The following is a 19,348-nucleotide window of genomic DNA, read 5'->3' on the forward strand; positions in this document are numbered from 1 at the left end:
CTCAGGAGGCTGAGATCTGAGGATCACAGTTCAAAGCCAGCCTGGGCAGGAACATCCACAAGACTCTTATCTCTAATGAACGCCAGAAAACCAGAAGTGGTGCTGTGGCTTAAGTGGTAGAGTGCACACCTTGAGCTGAAGAGCTGAGGGACAGTGCCCAGGCCCAAAGTTCAAGCCCACAACCAACAAAAACAAAAAACAAAACAAAACAGAAAAAAACCATTCTAGCTAAAGCCATTCGACAGTGAAATCAAGTGCCATCACGCTGTGGCTTCCCATGTCTCCAGGATAAGGAGGATATTCCTACAAAGAATGACTGGAAGTTGAGAAGAGAGGATTATTAAGATCTTTCCAGATAAAAAATTCGGTAATATTTAAACATTAAGATGTTGTTTTCTAACAGGCTGGCTCTAAATTGTCCTTATCCTGAAAGATTGCAAGTACATGTGGTTATTTTGGCATATGAAGCAAGTCCAGTACATAGCTTAAAACAATGCCCAAACAATTCCAGATTAACTAAAAATTCGCAATCTTTGATTTCACAAAAGACAGGAGCTTTGCTTTGAATCTGGATTGTGCATGGGTTTGAAAGTCATGTAAATCAATTCTGTGTGTGTGTGTTCGCGTGCGTGCATGCGCACACGCATGTGCACACACCCCAAAACTGGGGCTTGAATTTAGAACCCTCAGCTATTTTTGCTGAAGGCTGGTTTTGCTCTACCACTTGAGCCACAGCTCCATTTCCAGGTTTTCTGCCCAGCCTGGCTTCAAATGGCACTTCTCAAATCTCAGTCTCCTGAGTAACTAAGGTTATAGGCAGGAGCCACTAGCAACCCACTACAGTTTAAATAATTTTTTTTTTTTTGTCGGTCATGGGGCTTGAACTCTGGGCCTGAGGGCTGTCCCTGCGCTCTTCAGCTCAAGGCTAGTGCTCTACCACTTGAGCTACAGCACCACTTCCTAAATAAATTCTTAAAACAGCATCCCAAACACTGCTTGTGATAGTTTCTGAAGAAAGACCTTTAAAGTGATTAAGGCTTATTCCATGAATAAGGTTATAAAGGTCTTTATACGTGAGATTGGTTCAAATCTGGGCTGGGAATGTGATTTAGTGGTAGAGTGCTTGCCTAGTTGCATGAAGCCCTGGTCAATTCCTCAGTACCACATAAGCAGAAAAAGCCAGAAGTAATGCTGTGGCTCAAGTGGTAGAGTGCTAGCCTTGAACACAGAAAGGCTCAAAGACAGTGCCCAGGCCTTGAGTTCAAGTTCCAGGACCAGCAAAACACAAACAAAAAACAAAAAAAAGATTGGTTCAAATCTAATTTTTCCGTTTTTTGTTTTGTCATAGGGGTTGAACTCAGATGCTAGGCACTGTCTCTGAGCTTTTTCATTCAAGCCTACTGCTCTACCACTTTGAACCACAGCCCACTTTGAGCCACAGTGCTGGGGGTTAATCAGAGATGAGTCTCCAAGACTTTCCCTCCTCCCCCCTAATTTGGCTTTGATCCTCTATCCTCTAATCTCAGCCTCCTGAGTCGCTAGAATTAGAGGCATGAGCCACCGCCAGCACCCAGAATTTTGAGTCTTTACTTTAAAATAAATAAATAAGTAAATAAATAAATAAAATGACCAGGATAACAAACTTAAGAAAGGAAATCAGAAATATTCTTTTTTTTGGGGGGGGTCCGGTTGTGGGGCCTGAACTCTGGGCCTGGGTGCTGTCCCTCAACTCTTCAGCTTCAAGGCGCTTAGCGCCACAGCACCACTTCCAGCTTTTTTTCTTTTTGCTTATGTGGTGCTGAGGAATCGAACCCAGGGCCTCATGCATGCAAGGCAAGTGCTCTATGACTGAGCCACCTTCCCAGTCCCCAGAAATATTCTTTCACCATTTTTCTTCCAGAAATTCTATGGCCTCCTAACCTAAGACTGCTAGATACAGTTCATTTTCAACAAAAACCTTTCATTCTGGATGAACCAGAAATACTTGGAAACTAACATTATTTATGTATTCTAAACTGAAAAACACTTTACTGGGAACTGCGCTGTCTCTAAATTTTTGTAAATATGCTGTTTTAGATTAATATGAAGGTTTTATAGTTCTATGTTCAAGTCAATAAACAAGACAGAAAACTAAATTATTTGCAATCAATGCCCTTGTAGTTAGCAAAATGAATCATACGTGAGAAGTGTTAAGTAAAAATGATATTAAAAGCTATATTTATGATGAATAATATCATTCAAAATCCAATAATATGTTACTCATAGTAATATCTTTCTCTATATCTCTGTCTGTCTCTCCTGTCACTCTCTCCAGTCTGTCTGTCTCTATCTCTGTTTCTGTCTCTTTCCTGTCACTCTCTCTAGTCTATCTCTCTCTGTCTCCGTCTCTGTCTCTGTCTGTCTCTCTCTCTCTCATACACACACACACACTCACACATTTTAGAACATAGGACAAAAAAGATATCTCTCAATTGGAATCACACATTCACTGCTCATGTTCAGTGTTTACTTGTAGAAAACTATCCTTGATCTCAAAACACCTTATATTAAGAGAATAGTGTACTTTTCATGTGAAAATGACCAGGATATTTATGAGAGTGAGAGGGAACACAATTACGCTGGCTGCAGGCCTAAACAGGAACTGTGCTGGGAAAAGCTGATCATTTTGTTGCCATAACATTGGGAGATATTCTAAGATAGTGGCCTTCAAGTGTGGTTTCAGAGTGGCAAAGCCAGTATCTCTTGGCAACTTGTTTACAATACAAATTCGAACTCTGAACAATAGAATCAGAAATTCTGGATTTAAGCAAAATACCAACAATGTTTTCACAAGCTCACGTGATTCCAATGAAAGTAACCTTTAGGATCCACTTGCAGAAGCTACTCATATGCCATTTTCTTTAATAGTGCTGGGTTTAGAAAGCCAGTTTCAGCCAATGAAATAAAAAGAGAAGGTAGTGAGTGGCTTCTGGGAAAAATCATTTTTCTTGTGTGGGATATGAATGAAGAGACAAATCACCAGTTATATTTCTATGAACTCAATATCTCATTCTTCAGTTGGTACTGCTGGGGCTAAATCAAGATACCTAGAAGCCCATCCTACCTCAGAATCATGTGAAAAAAATCAGTTACTTCAGCATTTCCTTCTTTACTTGCTTCCTTCCTTTCAAAAATCATATTTAAGCTTTTCCTTCCTTCTGTTTTCCTTCCTCCCTTTTTCCCTCTTCTCTCCCCCCTTTTTTTCCATCTTCCTCTCCTTCCTTTCCTTCCTCCCATATAATAATAGCTATTTTATAGAATAGCTGTGAGAATTGATCAAGATGTAAAGCAGAGAAAAATAGCTAGCATATAATAAGCAGTACATATTACTGTCATCCTGATTTTTACACATAGTAATTATTATGTATGGAAATTACTGCCATGATGTTCCTGTTCCAAAGCATTGTGGGGAAAAAATAGAGTGATTCCTATTAGTTGATTATTTTTTTCCAACCTTTCCATCCTATTACATTCTTGACAAGTCAAAATACTGAACATTATTAGATGGCATTTGTGAGACACCTGAGTGAAATGACAAGCTGTCAACAAGGAAAAATGCAATTTGGAGAGCAATGAGGACAGATTCTAGTCCCCAGGGGCAAATTTCCTTGAGCAAGTTGTTTAATCTGTCAGAGCTTAGCTTCCTCCTACATAAAATAGGAATGACAACAGTTTTCATACTGGTTTGTTGCAAGTATTAACTGGAATATAAAGTGTCACACAAGAGGATACCCACAAAGAAGGGAGAAAATTATCATTTTACTTGCTATTTGTGAATTGAAGATTTGTCTCTGGTCAGATCCAGAACATACCATAACTTATTCCAACTTTCAAAATCACTTTTTATTTTATTTGAAATCAAAATCATAGTCCAGATGGCTTATAATAGTTTTCTGTATTTGGGTGAAATCATTCAATCCATCTGTTGACAGTCATAACAATGTTTGAAAGTCATGCTTGGTCTCTCTTACCTCCTACCACTAGACATAAACACCAAAGCACTGTGACTCACTCTTTCATTACTGTTTCCACCTTCATACATGCAGAGCAAAGGTAGGCAGTGTATAAAGTAAAAAAATATGCAGTAAAAATATGTGCAAAAAAGATACTAAAAGGAAGAAGGCAACGGAGGAAGGAATGAAGGAAGAAATGACCACAGGGAAGGAGAGCTGCTGCTGCTTACCTGGGTGCTGAGTGACTCTCTTGTACTCTGCATGCTAGAATCAGAGCTGGACCCACAGAGAAGTTCAGTATCTAGCAGCCTTAAATGTTTTAATCTAATTACACAATAGAAAACTTAAATTATCACTGGGAAACTTTGGGAAATTATCTGAGATTCAATTCCCAAGTCAGTCAGCCCTCAGGACACAGGTAGCTTTGTGTTCCAGTCCCATCCTTGAAAGCAAGTTGTCAGAATTAGTTGATCCTTTGCTCCTTCATGCTGCCTACATAGCATGAATCAGATTAAAGATGAAGCACGTTGAACTCTACTGTGGCCTTTCTTACTTAGAAGTATCTTCTGGATATGAGAAGAGGTTACACAGATGATTTGGGAGAGATTTTAAAAAAAGCTTTATCCACATTTCAAGATTTTTCAATAATGTGTTCCAGGTTATGCTTTTCCTTTTCCCTACACTCATTATTCACCAATTCTCACTCCACTGGAAACAACATAAAACTAAAGACACAATCGGGGCTGGGAAGGTGGCTCAGTGGTAGAGCACTTGCCTTGTATGCATGAGGCCCTGGGTTCGATTCCTCAGCACCACATAAGAAAAAAGAAAAAAGCTGGAAGTGGTGCTGTGGCTCCAGTGGTAGAGCGCTAGCCTTGAAGCTGAAGAGCTGAGCGGCAGCACCCAGGCCCAGAGTTCAGGCCCCACGACCAGACCCCCCCCCCCAAAAAAAAACTAAAGACACAAAACTAATTGCTAATAAAGGTAAACACTTGTCTTATAAGTTCAAAAGCCTTAGTTGAAGTGAGTATACAATAGAAAGACTTGGAAAGAGTAGTTGTTGATCTGTTTTTGTTGCCTCTCTGATTAATCTCCCTCCCCAATCTCTTGCCTGGATAAAAATCTTTCAAGTTAAGGAGGCCAAAAGTGGAAAAATGGATGTAAACAACAGAACTATAGGCAGTGAAGAAGAGCCTTCCTCTGTTACCCTCACCTTAGGGTTAGCTCAGGTGGAGAGCTATGGAGCTATGGAGGTTGATGATAATGTTGAAGACCTGCCAATATCTGGAAGCTTGAAAGACAGCAAATTAACAGATGTTTTCTAAAACACAATATTGTAACTTCTTCATGATGAATGTGTTCCACTCTTGTTCATGATACCATCTTGCACTCATCTCTAATGTTTCCCTTACCTTCTTTCCAATGATGACCAAAGGAAACATAAACTTTGGATGTATATTCTATACTAATTCTCATGCTAGTTTCTTGTTTATGTCATCTCATTTCAGCTTTCCACAAACCCATATTGAACATATTGTACCTAACTAATTGCACAAATGAGACTCTGTAAATCTCCTACGACTTGAGCCAGGCTCTAACTGTAGATCTGCCCATACACCACTCACTGTCATTCACCATATGCCACTATCTAGCCCTGTCCATCTGTTTTCTTGGCATCAGTCAGAAAGACCATCTTCCTTCCCTTCACAAAATAAAGAGCTGTTCTAGTCCAAACCCTCGTTAGCATGAGTTCAGACCCTGAAGTTATCTGTTATACCCAGTCCCTTGTTCCACTAATTCATCAGAATTTGCTCTTAAACCACAAATGTCTTCACAACAGTTTTCTATTCTAAAAACTTTAATACAAACTAAGGTCCACTAAAAAGAGAATTACCATGTGACTCAGAAATACCACAAAGGAAGTTACTTGAAGGAATTAAAACAGTACATAATAGAAGCACCAGCACACTCATAGTCATTGCAGCACTATTCGGAATAGCGCACGCGCGCACACACACACACACACACACACACACACACACACACACACACACCTATGTATACATGAGATCAACTAGGGTAAATACAGCTGTGAGACACCTTGGTAAAAACCTGTTTGAACAATTAATATTCACTTTAACAAAAATAAAGGATATTAGAAGGTTTAAACATGTCTTATCTGAGGTGTAGGCAAACAAATGGTAGAGGTTAAACAAATGGGAAGCGTGAAATAGGGGGAATATAGTCAAAATCATATATAGACATGTGTAAAAATAGGACAAGGAAACTTGGTAAGACTGGTTTGAGAAGTGGAAAGGGAAGGAGGGAGAAACTAAAGGGATGATTAGAATCCAGAAGCATTGCATATATCAATGAACTTATTAAAATAAACCCTTGTACAACAAAGTTAATACAAATAAATTTTTGTTTGTTTGTTTTTTTGTCGGTCGTGGGGCCTGAACTCTGGGCCTGGGTACTGTACCTCAGCTCTTCTGCTCAAGGCTAGCACTCTACCACTTGAGCCATACATAACCCCTTGGGCTTTTTCTGCTTATGTGGTGCTGAGGAATTGAACCCAGGGCCTCATGTATGGAAGGCAAGCGCTGTACACTGAGCCACCTTCCCAGACCATAAATATTTTGTTTTTTTATTTTTTAATTAATTTATTTAATTGACTAATTTTATGTTATTTTTTGCCAGTCCTAGGGCTTGAACTCAGGGCCTGGGCACTGTTCCTGAACTTCTTTTGTTCAAAGCTAGCACTCTACCACTTGAGCCACAGCACTATTTCCAGCTTTTTCTGTTTTTGTGGTGCTCAGAAACTTAAGCCAGGGCTTCATGCATGCTAGGCAAGTACTCCAACACCAAGCCACATTCTCAGCCCATAAATAAATGTTTTCAAAATTAAAAATATAAAGTCTAAATCTTCCCTGTGATATGACTCTACTGTCCATTTTTACAGGACATTTCTCTACTGTCTATTTTACAGGAAATGTAAATTCACTCATCACGAGAAGTAAGGGATGAATACAAGGTAGTAGCCTCCTCATTTGTACAATTGTTCCTATTTTCTTTTTTTTTTTTTTTGGGGTCCGGTCGTGGGGCCTGAACTCTGGGCCTGGGCGCTGTCCCTCAGCTCTTCAGCTCAAGGCTAGAGCTCTACCACTTGAGCCACAGCGCCACTTCCGGCTTTTTTCTTTTTGCTTATGTGGTGCTGAGGAATCGAACCCAGGGCCTCAGGCATGCAAGGCAAGCGCTCTACCACTGAGCCACCTTCCCAGCCCACAATTGTTCCTATTTTCTTTCTTGTCTCTCAGCTCCTTTTTCTTCTCTCACAACTCCTCTTGTTCAAGCTTTGTCTTGTCATATTTCTGTTGCTTTCTTTTATTGTTATGTTTGTTTTTTTTGTTTGTTTTTGTTTTGTTTTGTTTTTGGTCGGTCGTGGGGCTTGAACTCTGGGCCTGGGCACTGTCCCTCAGCTCTTCAGCTCAAGGCAAGCGCTCTACCACTTGAGCTACAGCACCACTTCCAGTTTTTTCTGGTGGTTTATTGGAGATAGGAATCTCACGGTCTCTCCTGCCCGGGCTGGCTTTGAACTGTGATTCTCAGATCTCAGCCTCCTGAGTAGCTAGGATTACAGGCGTGAGCCACCAGCGCCCGGCTTTCTATTGCTTTCTTTTGTGGTCCCCCTAGCTGAAATTGTCTCCTTCTGTTTTCTCAACTGGTGAGCTTCTATTCATCTTTCAAGAGCCTGATTCACTCTCATACCTCTTTTAGAAACTATTTTTATGCCTCTCCCAGCACATAATCACCCCCTCTTCTGAACTGCCATGGCACCCTGTTCACTGGGCTAACACAGCATTGTATATGGTGGGAGAGAATAACATGAGGAGCAAGAAATTTTTCTAGTCTAACATGTAGTCTTGTATATTTGTTCATTTTGGGGCTGCTGTAACACATTAACACATACGGGATTATTTTTTTAATTGGAAAAGAGGTTTATATAGCTGGCAGTTTTGAAGGCTACAAGTCCAAGATTGAGTGATCCTCTCTAATGGCATCTGGTGAGAAAATGGCCCCATGCAGAAGAGGTCATGTGCATGGTGGTCTAACCTTGTACAGCTCTGTGATGATCTACTATTAACCATTCTGAGGTGCTACTTCTGGAGCCCAATTACCTCCCACCAAGCCTCACTTAAAGGTTCCACCTCTTCTCACCCTCATCATACCAGCAATGTAGCTTTTGGCACACAAACCTTAGAGAAGACCAGTGCACCTGCTTTCCTCCTTTTCCTGTTTTTCTCTATGGCCTAGAAAACTACAACTTCCTCAGTTCTCTTCTAAGGTGAAAGATTACTCATTTGGAATTATTTGCATTTCTGCTGTAACTTTTTCAAGGCCTAGAGATTTCTGGGAGAATATAATATCTTGAGTGAATATTGGAAAACAGTGAGCAATTAAGTAAAGAAATGAAGACAGCAATGCTAGACCAAGGGAATAGCATAAGTTGTCTTCTTGGCACAGGAGCCAGAAACAGTATATTGGATGCTGGCCCAGAAAGCATTAGTAAATAGGTAATATGAGAGCCTAGACTTGGAGGTCATACTAGGAGATAAAGCTGGAGGTAGAGGTCAGATAATGGAGGACTTTTATCACAAATGAAAAAGGGCTTAGATGGCAGGAAGGGAGTGTCAAGGTTCTGAAGAGTCAGATGGCCCTATTTTGAACACTGTGTAAGAGTCATATGAAGGTCTTGTTACAAGTATTTACTGCTCCTGATGAACAGTAACTTAAAAAACAAGTATTTTGATATATCTTACACTTTTTGAGTTGGGAATTTGGGCAGGATTCAGCTAGACAATTCTATCCTGTGTGGCATTGACTGACATCACTTGGCAATATTTACCTCATGGTTAATCTGGCCAGGAAGTTCCAAGATAGCTTTACTCACAAGTATAGTACCTGCATAGGACTAATATGGGATTGTTGAGCCCTGCTCCTTCTCTAAATAGTATTAGATCTCTCCAGATGTTTTAACAATTTAATTGGACTGCTTACATGGTGGCTTAAAAACCCAAATACAAAGATGTAAGCCCTTTTTGAGAGCTAAACTCCCAACTGATAGTCATTTTTTTCTCTAATCCTTTGGCCAGTGCCATACACAAACCTGTCCAGGATAATCTCTCAATGCCATCCTTGTAGCCTTGTGACATTGCTATAATTATTCATTTATTCATCTATCTCATTATACTTTGAGGCCTAGGGATAACACCCATATCTGCGTGCTGGGATATGATGCTCAGTGAATGTTTACTGAATAAATTGGAACAGTTGGCATTGTCTTAACTCTTGGGACTTCAGGACACCAAAGCAGATTCTTTTTTTGTGTGTGTGAAAATACGGTACAGAGAGGTTACAATTATATGAGCAAGGTAATGAGTACATTTTTTATCAAGCATTGTTGCCTCCTCCTTTGTTTCCCCTTCCCATCCCTTCCCATCTTCCCCCCCCAGCCCTCCCTCCTCCCCACCGTGCCAAAATTGTAAAGTTCATTTTTTGACATAACATCTTGTACATCTCATTGTTGCAATGGGTCTACCTGTATCCCTATTTAAAAACAATTTGTTTTTTCTTTCCCCTCCCCAAATTATACCAACATCAAATACAGTGAAAACAGAGGTTATACCGTGGGGGAGGGACATACAAAGCAACAAAAAATCATCTTATAAATATGTTAGAAACAATAACAAGAAAGAAAAACCATTTGAGTCCTTATCTTGGGGTTCATTTCGCCTAACATCAACTTATCTGACTGTTTCTGCTTGTCTCAGACATATACTAGTTATTGCAAATAAGGGAAACCATGGGACCTATGTTTCTTTGGGCCTGGCTTAGTTCACTTAATATGATTTTTTCCAAGTCTTTCCATTTCCTAACAAATGGGGTGATGTCATTCTTTCTGATGGAGGCATAGAATTCCATTGGGTATATATGCCACATTTTCTTGATCCGTTCATCTACTGAGGGGCATCTGGGTTGGTTCCATGTATTAGCTATGGTAAATAATGCTGCATTAAACATAGTTGTGCTGGTAGCTTTAGCATAGCCTTGTTTGTGATCCTTTGGGTAAATGCTCAAAAATGGGATTGCTGGGTCATACGGGAGCTCTCTGTGGAGTCTTTTGTGGAAACTCCATACTGCTTTCCAAAGTGGTTGAACAAGTTTACACTCTCATCAACAGTGAAGTAGGGTTCCTTTCTGTCCGCATCTCTTCCAACATCCGTTGTTATTAGAGTTCTTGATTATAGCCATTCTAACTAGTGTGAGGTGGAATCTCAATGTTGTTTTGATCTGTATTTCTTTTATGGCTAGGAGGTTGAGCATTTCTTCATGTGTCTATTGGCCATCCTTCTTTGCTCTTCAGAGAAGTTTCTCTGCAAATCTTCAGTCCACTTATTTATTGGGCAGTTGTTTCTTTGAGGATTTGTTGTTGGGGGATTTAATTTTTTGAGTTCCAGGTATATTTTAGATATGAGACCCTTGTCTTTGTATGGCTAGTGAAGATCTTCTCCCAATTCGTGGGCTTTTTATTGATCTTGCTAGCTATGTCCTTTGCCATGCAGAAGCTCTGCAATTTCATTCACAAAACAGATTCTTTTTTGGGGGGGAGAGGAGAGTCTGGTCGTGGGGCCTGAACTCTGGGCCTGGGCGCTGTCCCTCAGCTCTTCAACTCAAGGCTAGCGCTCTACCACTTGAGCCACAGTGCCACTTCCGGCTTTTTTCTTTTTTGCTTATGTGGTGCTGAGGAACCCAGGGCCTCAGGCATGCAAGGCGAGTGCTCTACCACTGAGCCACCTTCCCAGCCCCGACAAAACAGATTCCTAATCAATAGAATTTCCCACTCTAGATACAGATATTCTTAAGAAAATTTTGATTTAAATGTATAAAATTAGTATTCATTATAAGCATTTCTTTTTTTTTTTTTTCGTGGGGCCTGAACTCTGGGCCTGGGCGTTGTCCCTCAGCTCTTCAGCTCAAGGCTAGCGCTCTACCACTTGAGCCACAGTGCCACTTCCGGCTTTTTTCCTTTTGCTTTATGTGGTGCTGAGGAATCGAACCCAGGGCCTTGAGCATGCAAGGCAAGCGCTCTACCACTGAGCCACCTTCCCAGCCCCTATTATAAGCATTTCTATGAAGAGCTTTTGATCTATCCTTGCTCTAGTTGTCCTCTAATGTTGCTTTTTCATCTTTAAAAAATATTTTTTAAAAAATATTTTTATAATTTTTATTGTTTATCATTGATGCATAATATATTACTACAAACAGTACACACTGATTATGCTACAGATAAACTGGATTCTCTGCTTTAGAGTACACAGGATACACTAAAGTTATTGGCTGGGGATGTTGTTTACACCTGAGGCTTAACCAGATAAAAGATCTGAATTCATTTCCTTGAAGGTGGAGGCTGAGATCTTTGGTTTCTGGTCAGTTTTTGTCAGAGGAAGGTTCTTAGTTTGCCACTTGGCTCTCTCCATATGGAAGTTCACATATGGTAGTCTGCCTCATTAAAACTAGGAGAGACAGTCTCCTCACAAGACAAGCATCATCATCTTATGAAATATGGATGTCTCAAAGGCAGAAAGGAAATGAGAAACACTAGCAAGACAGGTACCACAATCTTGTATAACTTAATCACACAAATCCCTTCACACTCCAGGAAACCGCACCAGGAGCACAAGGAAACAGAAAGTCATGGAGTTCATTCTAGGAGTCTTTCCAGAATTCCCCTTTATATGATTCTCATCATTTGATATATGAGCTGAATTAGCTTTATTTCCTATTTCATTTGACTCAGACACTAAATTCATTGTTGATCATGGAAGATGGCCATACCCTGAAATCCTAAAATCAGAGCAGATGATTCAGTAAATCTGGCCATCTCCAGAAGTATAGTAACTTAACATTTGCCTTTCAGTTGGCACTGACATCTTCCTTGCTTGTGGTCAACATATATTTGCCTTCATATAATCTTCATACAACTTCATACAATCAATATTTTTCTCTTTATTGAAATTCTATGTTGGGGGCTAGGGATTGTTAGCTACACAAACCTGCAAAGTAATTCCTTTTTAAGTTCATGTTGGCGTTTTTAACCTATCTGGTTATATCACGTGAGATTTGGAGTCAAAGGACCTATTTCATAATGGCAGAAAATTCTTTGCAGTATGATCACTGAGATGAGAATCTACAACAGAAAAGTCTTGCTTCTAGGGCTACTCAAAATTGTATTCTGAACCAAGCCTGGGCAGGTCCAAAGTTGTAGTCCCAATTCCTGATTACCTTATTGTATGTACACGTTTGGAAATAGATTGGACCTGATTGTTCCTTGCACTTCTGCACTGGCCTTTCCCTCTTCCAAGCCAGGATTCTCCATGAAAGAGATGCAAGGCAAGAATATTAACTAGCCCCTAGCCATTTAAAAGGGTATGGCAGAGGTCCAGACTATGAAAAACTAGACTCCTCCCCTTCAATCTGCATTTAACCTTTACACAAAGCAGTACTTCCTTCAAACCTTGCTCAAGAATAGTTGCGCATTAAAATGAAATAAAATAAAAATGCTAATGATATTAAGAAGGTTCTGCTAACTTTTCAATTTTAAAAATGAGGACCATGAAACTATGGGTTTGGAAGTCAGAATAGTGTTCGCTAATGTTAGCTTTTTGGACTTGGTCAGAAAACCACACAGACATCCAAAACAAAAAAAGCTTTATTGCCAGGAAAGGGAATGGCAAGACCCCTTCTCACAGGGGAGAAGTGAGAAGAAGGGCCTGCTATTGTCTGAGGATACCATAGAATCTAGGAGGTTTAGGAGGGGCTAGAAGGGGCAAGATGGCAGAGACCCTAGTGTGGATATGTGGGCCAGGGGCTTCATCACTGTGGACTAGGATTTACAGCTGCTGTCGAAATAGTAGATAAGGGGTCCTGCAGCCTCCCAGACCTGAAGGTCACTCTAAGGAGCTCTTGTTGCCTTATATGGTGATAGCTGCCCCTGAGGAGTGCCACACCAGGGTAAAGGGGGGCTATACTGCCTTTACTAGGCCTAGTGTTGCCTAGCAAAGGAGCATGTTAAGTTGAGTAGAGGGGAAGGAGTGTACTAAGCTAAGGAAAGGGGCTCATTTCACTAACAACTTATGCATCTGCTAATGCGGGAGTCAGAGGGGGCTTTGATAGTACAGGCCACGTTCTGCTAGTTGTTTCCAGATGTTAGGTTTTTAAAAAGAGGTAGCCGAGTAAGAACAGCACCACGCACATGGTATTCAGGTAAGGGGTAGGTTTATTTAGTAGACCTGCTGGGACCAGGCAAGGTTGGCACTCCACACGGCTGGCAAAAGGGAGCAAGGGAGCGTCTGGCCCTGGGTTAGGCCTTATATAAGGTGGGGGAGGGGAGAGGTGTGTCCAGGTAAAGGGAAGTGGTACCAGGTAAGGGGTCCGACCAGGTGGGAGAAAGGTGTGGCCACATCAGATTCAGATGTGACCTCATCGGATGCACATGTGACCTCTTCCAGGTGTCCCAGTTGTCTAGGTAATGCGGGTACTGAGCGGGGTTTGCTCGCCATCCAGGAATGGAACTTACACTAGATACTACTTATACGCATGTGTCCAGTTTGTGGAATTTTTTTCAAGCCATATTCTGGTCTGTTCATGTTTTTAATCTATATTATTTATTAGTAAAACTTCTGAAATGCTAGTCTTCATGTGTCTTAGTTTTGTTTCTCTGAAATGATTTTTGCTAGTTTTGGGGGGGAGGGAAGGTAGTTGAAATAGAATCTCACCTAGCCTATGCTGGCCTCAAACTTAAGATCTCTGGCCTCAGCATCTCAAGTTCTGGTATTAATTTTGCCTGTTTGATTGCTTGAAACTTTAGTCACAACTTGATTTAAATTCATAGTTCATCTCAACTCATTTTATCTGGTGGATTATACTGTCTAAACTATTTCATTTTGAGACTTACACTTGGTTACTTCAAATTTTGTCCAGTGAATTAGATGCTGTTGGTTTACAAAAATTTTAAGACAGAGAAGCTATCTATAACTCACTAGTGGGCTAATATTTAATTTAAAATCCTTAAGGTATTTAATGTTAATAACAAAAATATAAAATGTAGGACTGGACTTTTAAATTAATAGGCCTTTCTTTCTCTGAAGTAGAAGGAAAAGGAAGAGAAGGAAAATATATGCAGTAGTTGGATCTTAAGTTGGAGAGAAGACAAAGATGCTCAAAAATGATAGTCATAATGTTTTTCTGGGGATCTTGGAACACATTTCTGTACTAAGAATAAATGCTGGAGTAAGGTTAATAATTCAAGGAGATGAGTAGTTAGGAAATAGGTTGATAAACATGGCTGAAGTTCAAGGGTAGATACCAATGAGAATACAATTTATATGGTTGACAGTTCCCATTGCTTAGGGACACAAGAGAAGATAGGAAATAGCTGATAAGCTATGAGAACAAAGACTGGATGGAGGTCAAGCTGAGGACAAATTGCAGACTCAGTGACAGCTCAAAAAGGAAGTAGAAGAGTAAGTGGCTCTGGGACAGAGAAGGAAACACATTCAAAATTTTAGAGGTGGAGTAATTTCATTCAATGACTATGCTGAAGGCGTGGCTTCATCTGGGGGGTGGTTTCTAAAAAGTTGATGACCATGGGAAAAGAAAAAGATGAGACATTGTGAGATCAAGGTGTCAACCCAGTCATCAACTGGGATGCCAGAATCATTACAGGGATGCAGGACATGTGGTTAGTTTCCAAAACAGGACTGGACACAAGCAAGGAAGTCAGTGGATCTCCTGGTCATGGCCAGATCTAGATAAATAGAAAAGCAGGCACACTTTGCCTGCAACAGTTATCACCTTTGATCTATCATGCTTTTTCTTATGTTCACCTACTCCCAAAAAACTCCTTGTTATTGTCCTGTCACTGCACAGGTGACCCACTCCCCGCTCTTAACATAAAGTCCCAAATGGCCATGGGCATCAATGGAGAGAATGCACTACTATTGCTTTTTCTCCACTTACCTGTGAATTTTGACAGAACCTTCCTTCTTCTCTCTTCCTTCCTCTTTTTCCTTCTTTCCTTCCTTCCTTTGTGCCTTCTCTCCTTCTTTCCTTCCTTCCTCCCTCCCTTCCTTTTTACCTTCCTTTTCTTCTTCCTTACGCTCTCCTTTTCTTCCCTCCCCTCTGCTTTCTTTCCTTACTTTCTTCCATCCCAGTATTTACTATTGATCAGATTTAATCCACAAGATACCACAACTATAAGTAAAAAAAATACATTCATTGCAGTCCTTAACAGAGTTCCTTTCTAATGACAAATTCTTAACCAGAAAGTGGTCATTTCAGGGCTAATAGTCTACAGAGGTCTGCAAAGTCGAGTAATTTCAAGAGTATATTTTTCCTGCTGTCATGCTGTTCTGAAAACTCTTTTTCTAGTATTGATTCATCCTTTTTGTCTAGGATTTTTTTTTATGTTTTTTTTTTTTTTTTTATTGTTGAGTCTGGTCGTGGGGTCTGAACTCTGGGCCTGGGTGCTGTCTCTCAGCTCTTCAGCTCAAGGCTAGTGCTCTACCACTTGAGCCACAGCGCCACCTCTGGCTTTTTTCTTTTTGCTTACGTGGTGCTGAGGAATCAAACCCAGGGCCTTAGGCATGCAAGGCAAGCACTCTACCACTGAACCAACTTCCCAGCCCCTTGTCTAGGATTTTAACTGTACCCCACCCCCAAAATGTGAGTTTCTTAGAGACAGGGCCTGAGCTGAGTCAATACAAAGACACCCACATATATTGATGAGATAAACATAGGTTAATAGAACTGTGGCTATGAGTAATAGGACTTAGACCTTTGCTTTCCTGAGGCATGTGTCAAGATAGACTAGTGATTTCTTCCTACCCACCTCACTGCTGAAAAATATAATCTTTTAAAATATATTTGTGATGCCAAGTTTTGAGAAGCATTGACATTTGAGACACTCAATGACAATAACAACTGATGTGTCCTGATAAACCTGTTTTACTTTTCAAGTCATTCAATCCCTGGATTAATCCTATCAGGTGGGTACCATTATTATTTGCAGATGAAGAATTTGTAAAGACTTTCCCAAGGTCACAGAGATGGGAAATGCCAATACCAGGATTCAAACTTAGTAATATGAAAACATGTACATATTATCCTGTACATATTATCCTGTAAACTGCCTTGAAACAAATGTTAGCTGGATCTATATGAAATTTCCATGGAAGTTTATTTTTTAAAACAAACACCTCTAACAAATGGCAAAGACAGAATACAGCCTGGTCACCTTCTGCTGGTTATTTGCAGTTGCAACACCATCCCTAAATCTGCCTGATACTTCTGTTGTTGTTGTTGTTGCCAGTCCTGGGGCTTGAACTCAGGGCCTGAGCCCTGTCCCTAAACTTCTTTTGCTCAAGGATAGCACTCTACCACTTGAGCCACAGTGCTACTTCTGGCTTTTCTGTTTATGTGGTACTGAGGAATCTAAACCAGGGCTTCATGCATGCTAGGCAACCGCTCTTCTCAGCCCTGCCTGATGATTCTTTTTTCTGTGTCTTTCCAAAATTACCTGGTCAACGACTAAACGATCCTAGCGATCTTAGAGCTGAAGATGTGTCTCAGTGATAGGATTGCCTAGCTTGTGTGAGGCCTTGTGCTCCTCCTCAATAACGTGGGGGGGGGGGAGGGGGAAGGACAGGGGAGAGAGAAAGGAAACAAGGTACCAGTACCTTAATTTTGATGTTTTGTTCCATCCCAATTCTCAAGGTAACGAAGGACTTTGTAATTGTCTGAATTTACCCTATAAATTGTTCACTAAATTATTATCGACTTCCTCTTGCCTGCCATTCCCTCTAGAAGTCAATGGCCTTCATCCTTCATTATTTCTTTCAGCTACAACACCTCTTAAAAGTATCCTAGGCGTCTCATCTTGCTTTGGAAAACTCACATACATAACGTGAGACTTCAGATTCATGTTTCAGAAGAGGGGAAGAGGGAAGGGGGGGGTGAATTACACCGAAATCGGCCTGTAACTAGGTTTTCTGCTTTTGACTGTTTTTTAATCACCGTTAGGGAGGTGCAAGCCGCAGAAACACTAATTCCTTGGCAGGTCACCAGGTCAGAGATCCATCGATCACGTCCAAACTCATTTACTAACTTCAAAAAAAAAAAAAAGCATACAGGGGTAAGGTTCGTTTTCATGAGACTTGGACCAAAGCCGCCACCGCAACCTGCGGCGTCTCCGGAGCAGCCACAGCGGCCCAGTCCTCGCGGTCCCCAGGGCGCTCCCGCGGCCTCCGGGGAGCGCGGCGCCCCAGCGGCTCCGAACCCCTCCGGGAGGGCGGACGGGCTCGGCCTCCCCGGAGACAAGGCGGGGGGGGCGCGGGCAGCACCCGGGGGGCAGTTCACGACCCCGCTCTTCCACGGAAACATGGAACATTCCGCTCCTTCCGCCCGCGGGGAGGAGGTGGGGGCGACCCTTCGATCTCGTCTGGGAGAGGCGACGAGGGCTCAGCCACCAGAATCCGGGATGCCGGGAGTCGCGTTACGGGAATCGCAGCTGCTCGGGGCCCCGCCCCCTCGTCGTCGGCGGAGGCTGAGCCAATGATCGGATGCGTAGGGACTCGCCGGAGCCAATCAACGCACAGGTGTTCCGACCGGGGGCGGGGCACCGAGGGGCGGGGTTGGGAGAGCGCAGCTCCCAGCGGTGGCGAGAGGAGGGCGGTGCGTGGTGACCGCGGAGAAAGGTCTGCGAGTCCCGGCGAGTGAGTGGCCCTGAGGCCCGTGAAGCCTTGTTCGGGGTATCGCTCGGACACAGCGGAGCTGGGGGGCCCACGCGCCCGCCTGGCGGACGGGTCCGGCCGTCCGTCGAGGGGAACACGGACGCGATACGGCGGCGGATCGTGGCGACGGGGTGAATCGAGGCGCCGCGGCCTGAGGTGAGGAGGCCCCGGGCCGGGTGTAGCGAGGGCCGTGTAGCGGGAGCGCGCGGGCCCCGACGGGGCGGCGCGGGGCGGCGCGGGGCGGCGCGGCCCCTCGGCACCGGAACGGCCCCTCCGGCCGCGCGCTCGTCCCGAACGTGTCAGTCCTCGTCTGGAAATCCCCGCATTCCGTCCTCCCGCCGCTCCCGGCTCCGGCCCAAGGCGACTTCTCCAACTTTGTCACCTCGGGATCTCCACCCCGGGTGCCCTCCTCCCACCCTGCACACCCTTTCGCGGGGGCTCTCCTTCCTCCCGACCCCCGGCCCAGGCCCCTCACCGTCGATCGCCCCCCCCCCCGGCTCCCAGATCCCAGGCCGGCTCCCTCGCCCCCTTCCATCCGCACTTACGAGACTCCCGCACTTGACTCCTGCTCTTCCTTGGTGTCTTACTCGGACCCCAGAACCGTCTCTTCAGCCTTCAGCTGTAACGTGTAGTTATTGCCGAGAGTTGGCGATGCTTTCCGCACACCCGTTAGCGTTTCTTCTAAGACACACCGCTCCTAATAAATCGCCCGCATCACGTATCCCAAGGGGAACCAATCCTTCTGTAGAAACACGCTTAAAGAAAGGTTTGCCCAAGAAGCAAAATTCTGGGCTTGCGACCATGAACAGCATTTTATTCATAATCCCAAACAAAAAACAGTGTCACAAATTAAAAATCAGACGCCACTGTTGTGCTTTTTGTTTCTTCTTTTTTTTTAAAAGAACACTTCATTTTGGCATAATGTGTATAGTGGTGGGCATTTCAGCACAAATTAAGGATTGGAATGGCAGGATGAACCTTCTGAAAGGTTGGAGTATTTGGTTTAGTCAATGCTGTAAACAAACCCTTTAGACTGTGTGTGACTGCCAGCTTCAAGTTGGAACAACTCTTAATTTGAAATTATTGACTCAGATCATTATGTGAGCCGTTCACCATTATCTTAATTTCCTAAATTTATCTTAATACGGATTTGGATGTATCTTTGACCTATAAATGGGAATAGTGCATTTGTAGGGCCACCTGGATACTAAATTAAATAGTGCTTTCCAAATATTTTGCCTGGGGGGGCATTTATTCTTTTATCACAAGTGAAAGAAAAATTGTAAAGGGAAAGCATCAAAAAAGGAAAAATAAACTTTGTGCAATTTTTCCCTCTTCTCAAGTCTGTATTATCAACTGCCTTAAGTTTCTCATAAATACTACTGCCAGCTAATTTTATACAACACACTCTTACGCAACCAACCATGTTCTCATTTTTATTTATGACTTGCAGTATTTTCATTTTATTAAAATTTTTTCCTGTGGGTATTCTGACATTTTGTTAAA

The 19,348-nt window shown here is 42.4% G+C and overlaps 1 protein-coding gene across 1 annotated transcript in view; it reads left to right on the forward strand.

Moving 5' to 3' along the window:
• Il6st (interleukin 6 signal transducer) overlaps positions 1–19,348 on the forward strand; it is a 99,329-nt gene that overhangs the window by 42,339 nt on the left and 37,642 nt on the right. The window contains exon 2 of the mRNA XM_013018503.1: positions 16,071–16,099. Within this exon, the coding sequence (XP_012873957.1) occupies positions 16,071–16,099 (29 nt within the window). The remainder of the gene's footprint in view (positions 1–16,070; positions 16,100–19,348) is intronic.

This window comes from Dipodomys ordii, unplaced genomic scaffold, assembly GCF_000151885.1.
Source record: "Dipodomys ordii isolate 6190 unplaced genomic scaffold, Dord_2.0 Scaffold41, whole genome shotgun sequence".
NCBI classification, from domain to species: Eukaryota; Metazoa; Chordata; class Mammalia; order Rodentia; family Heteromyidae; genus Dipodomys; species Dipodomys ordii.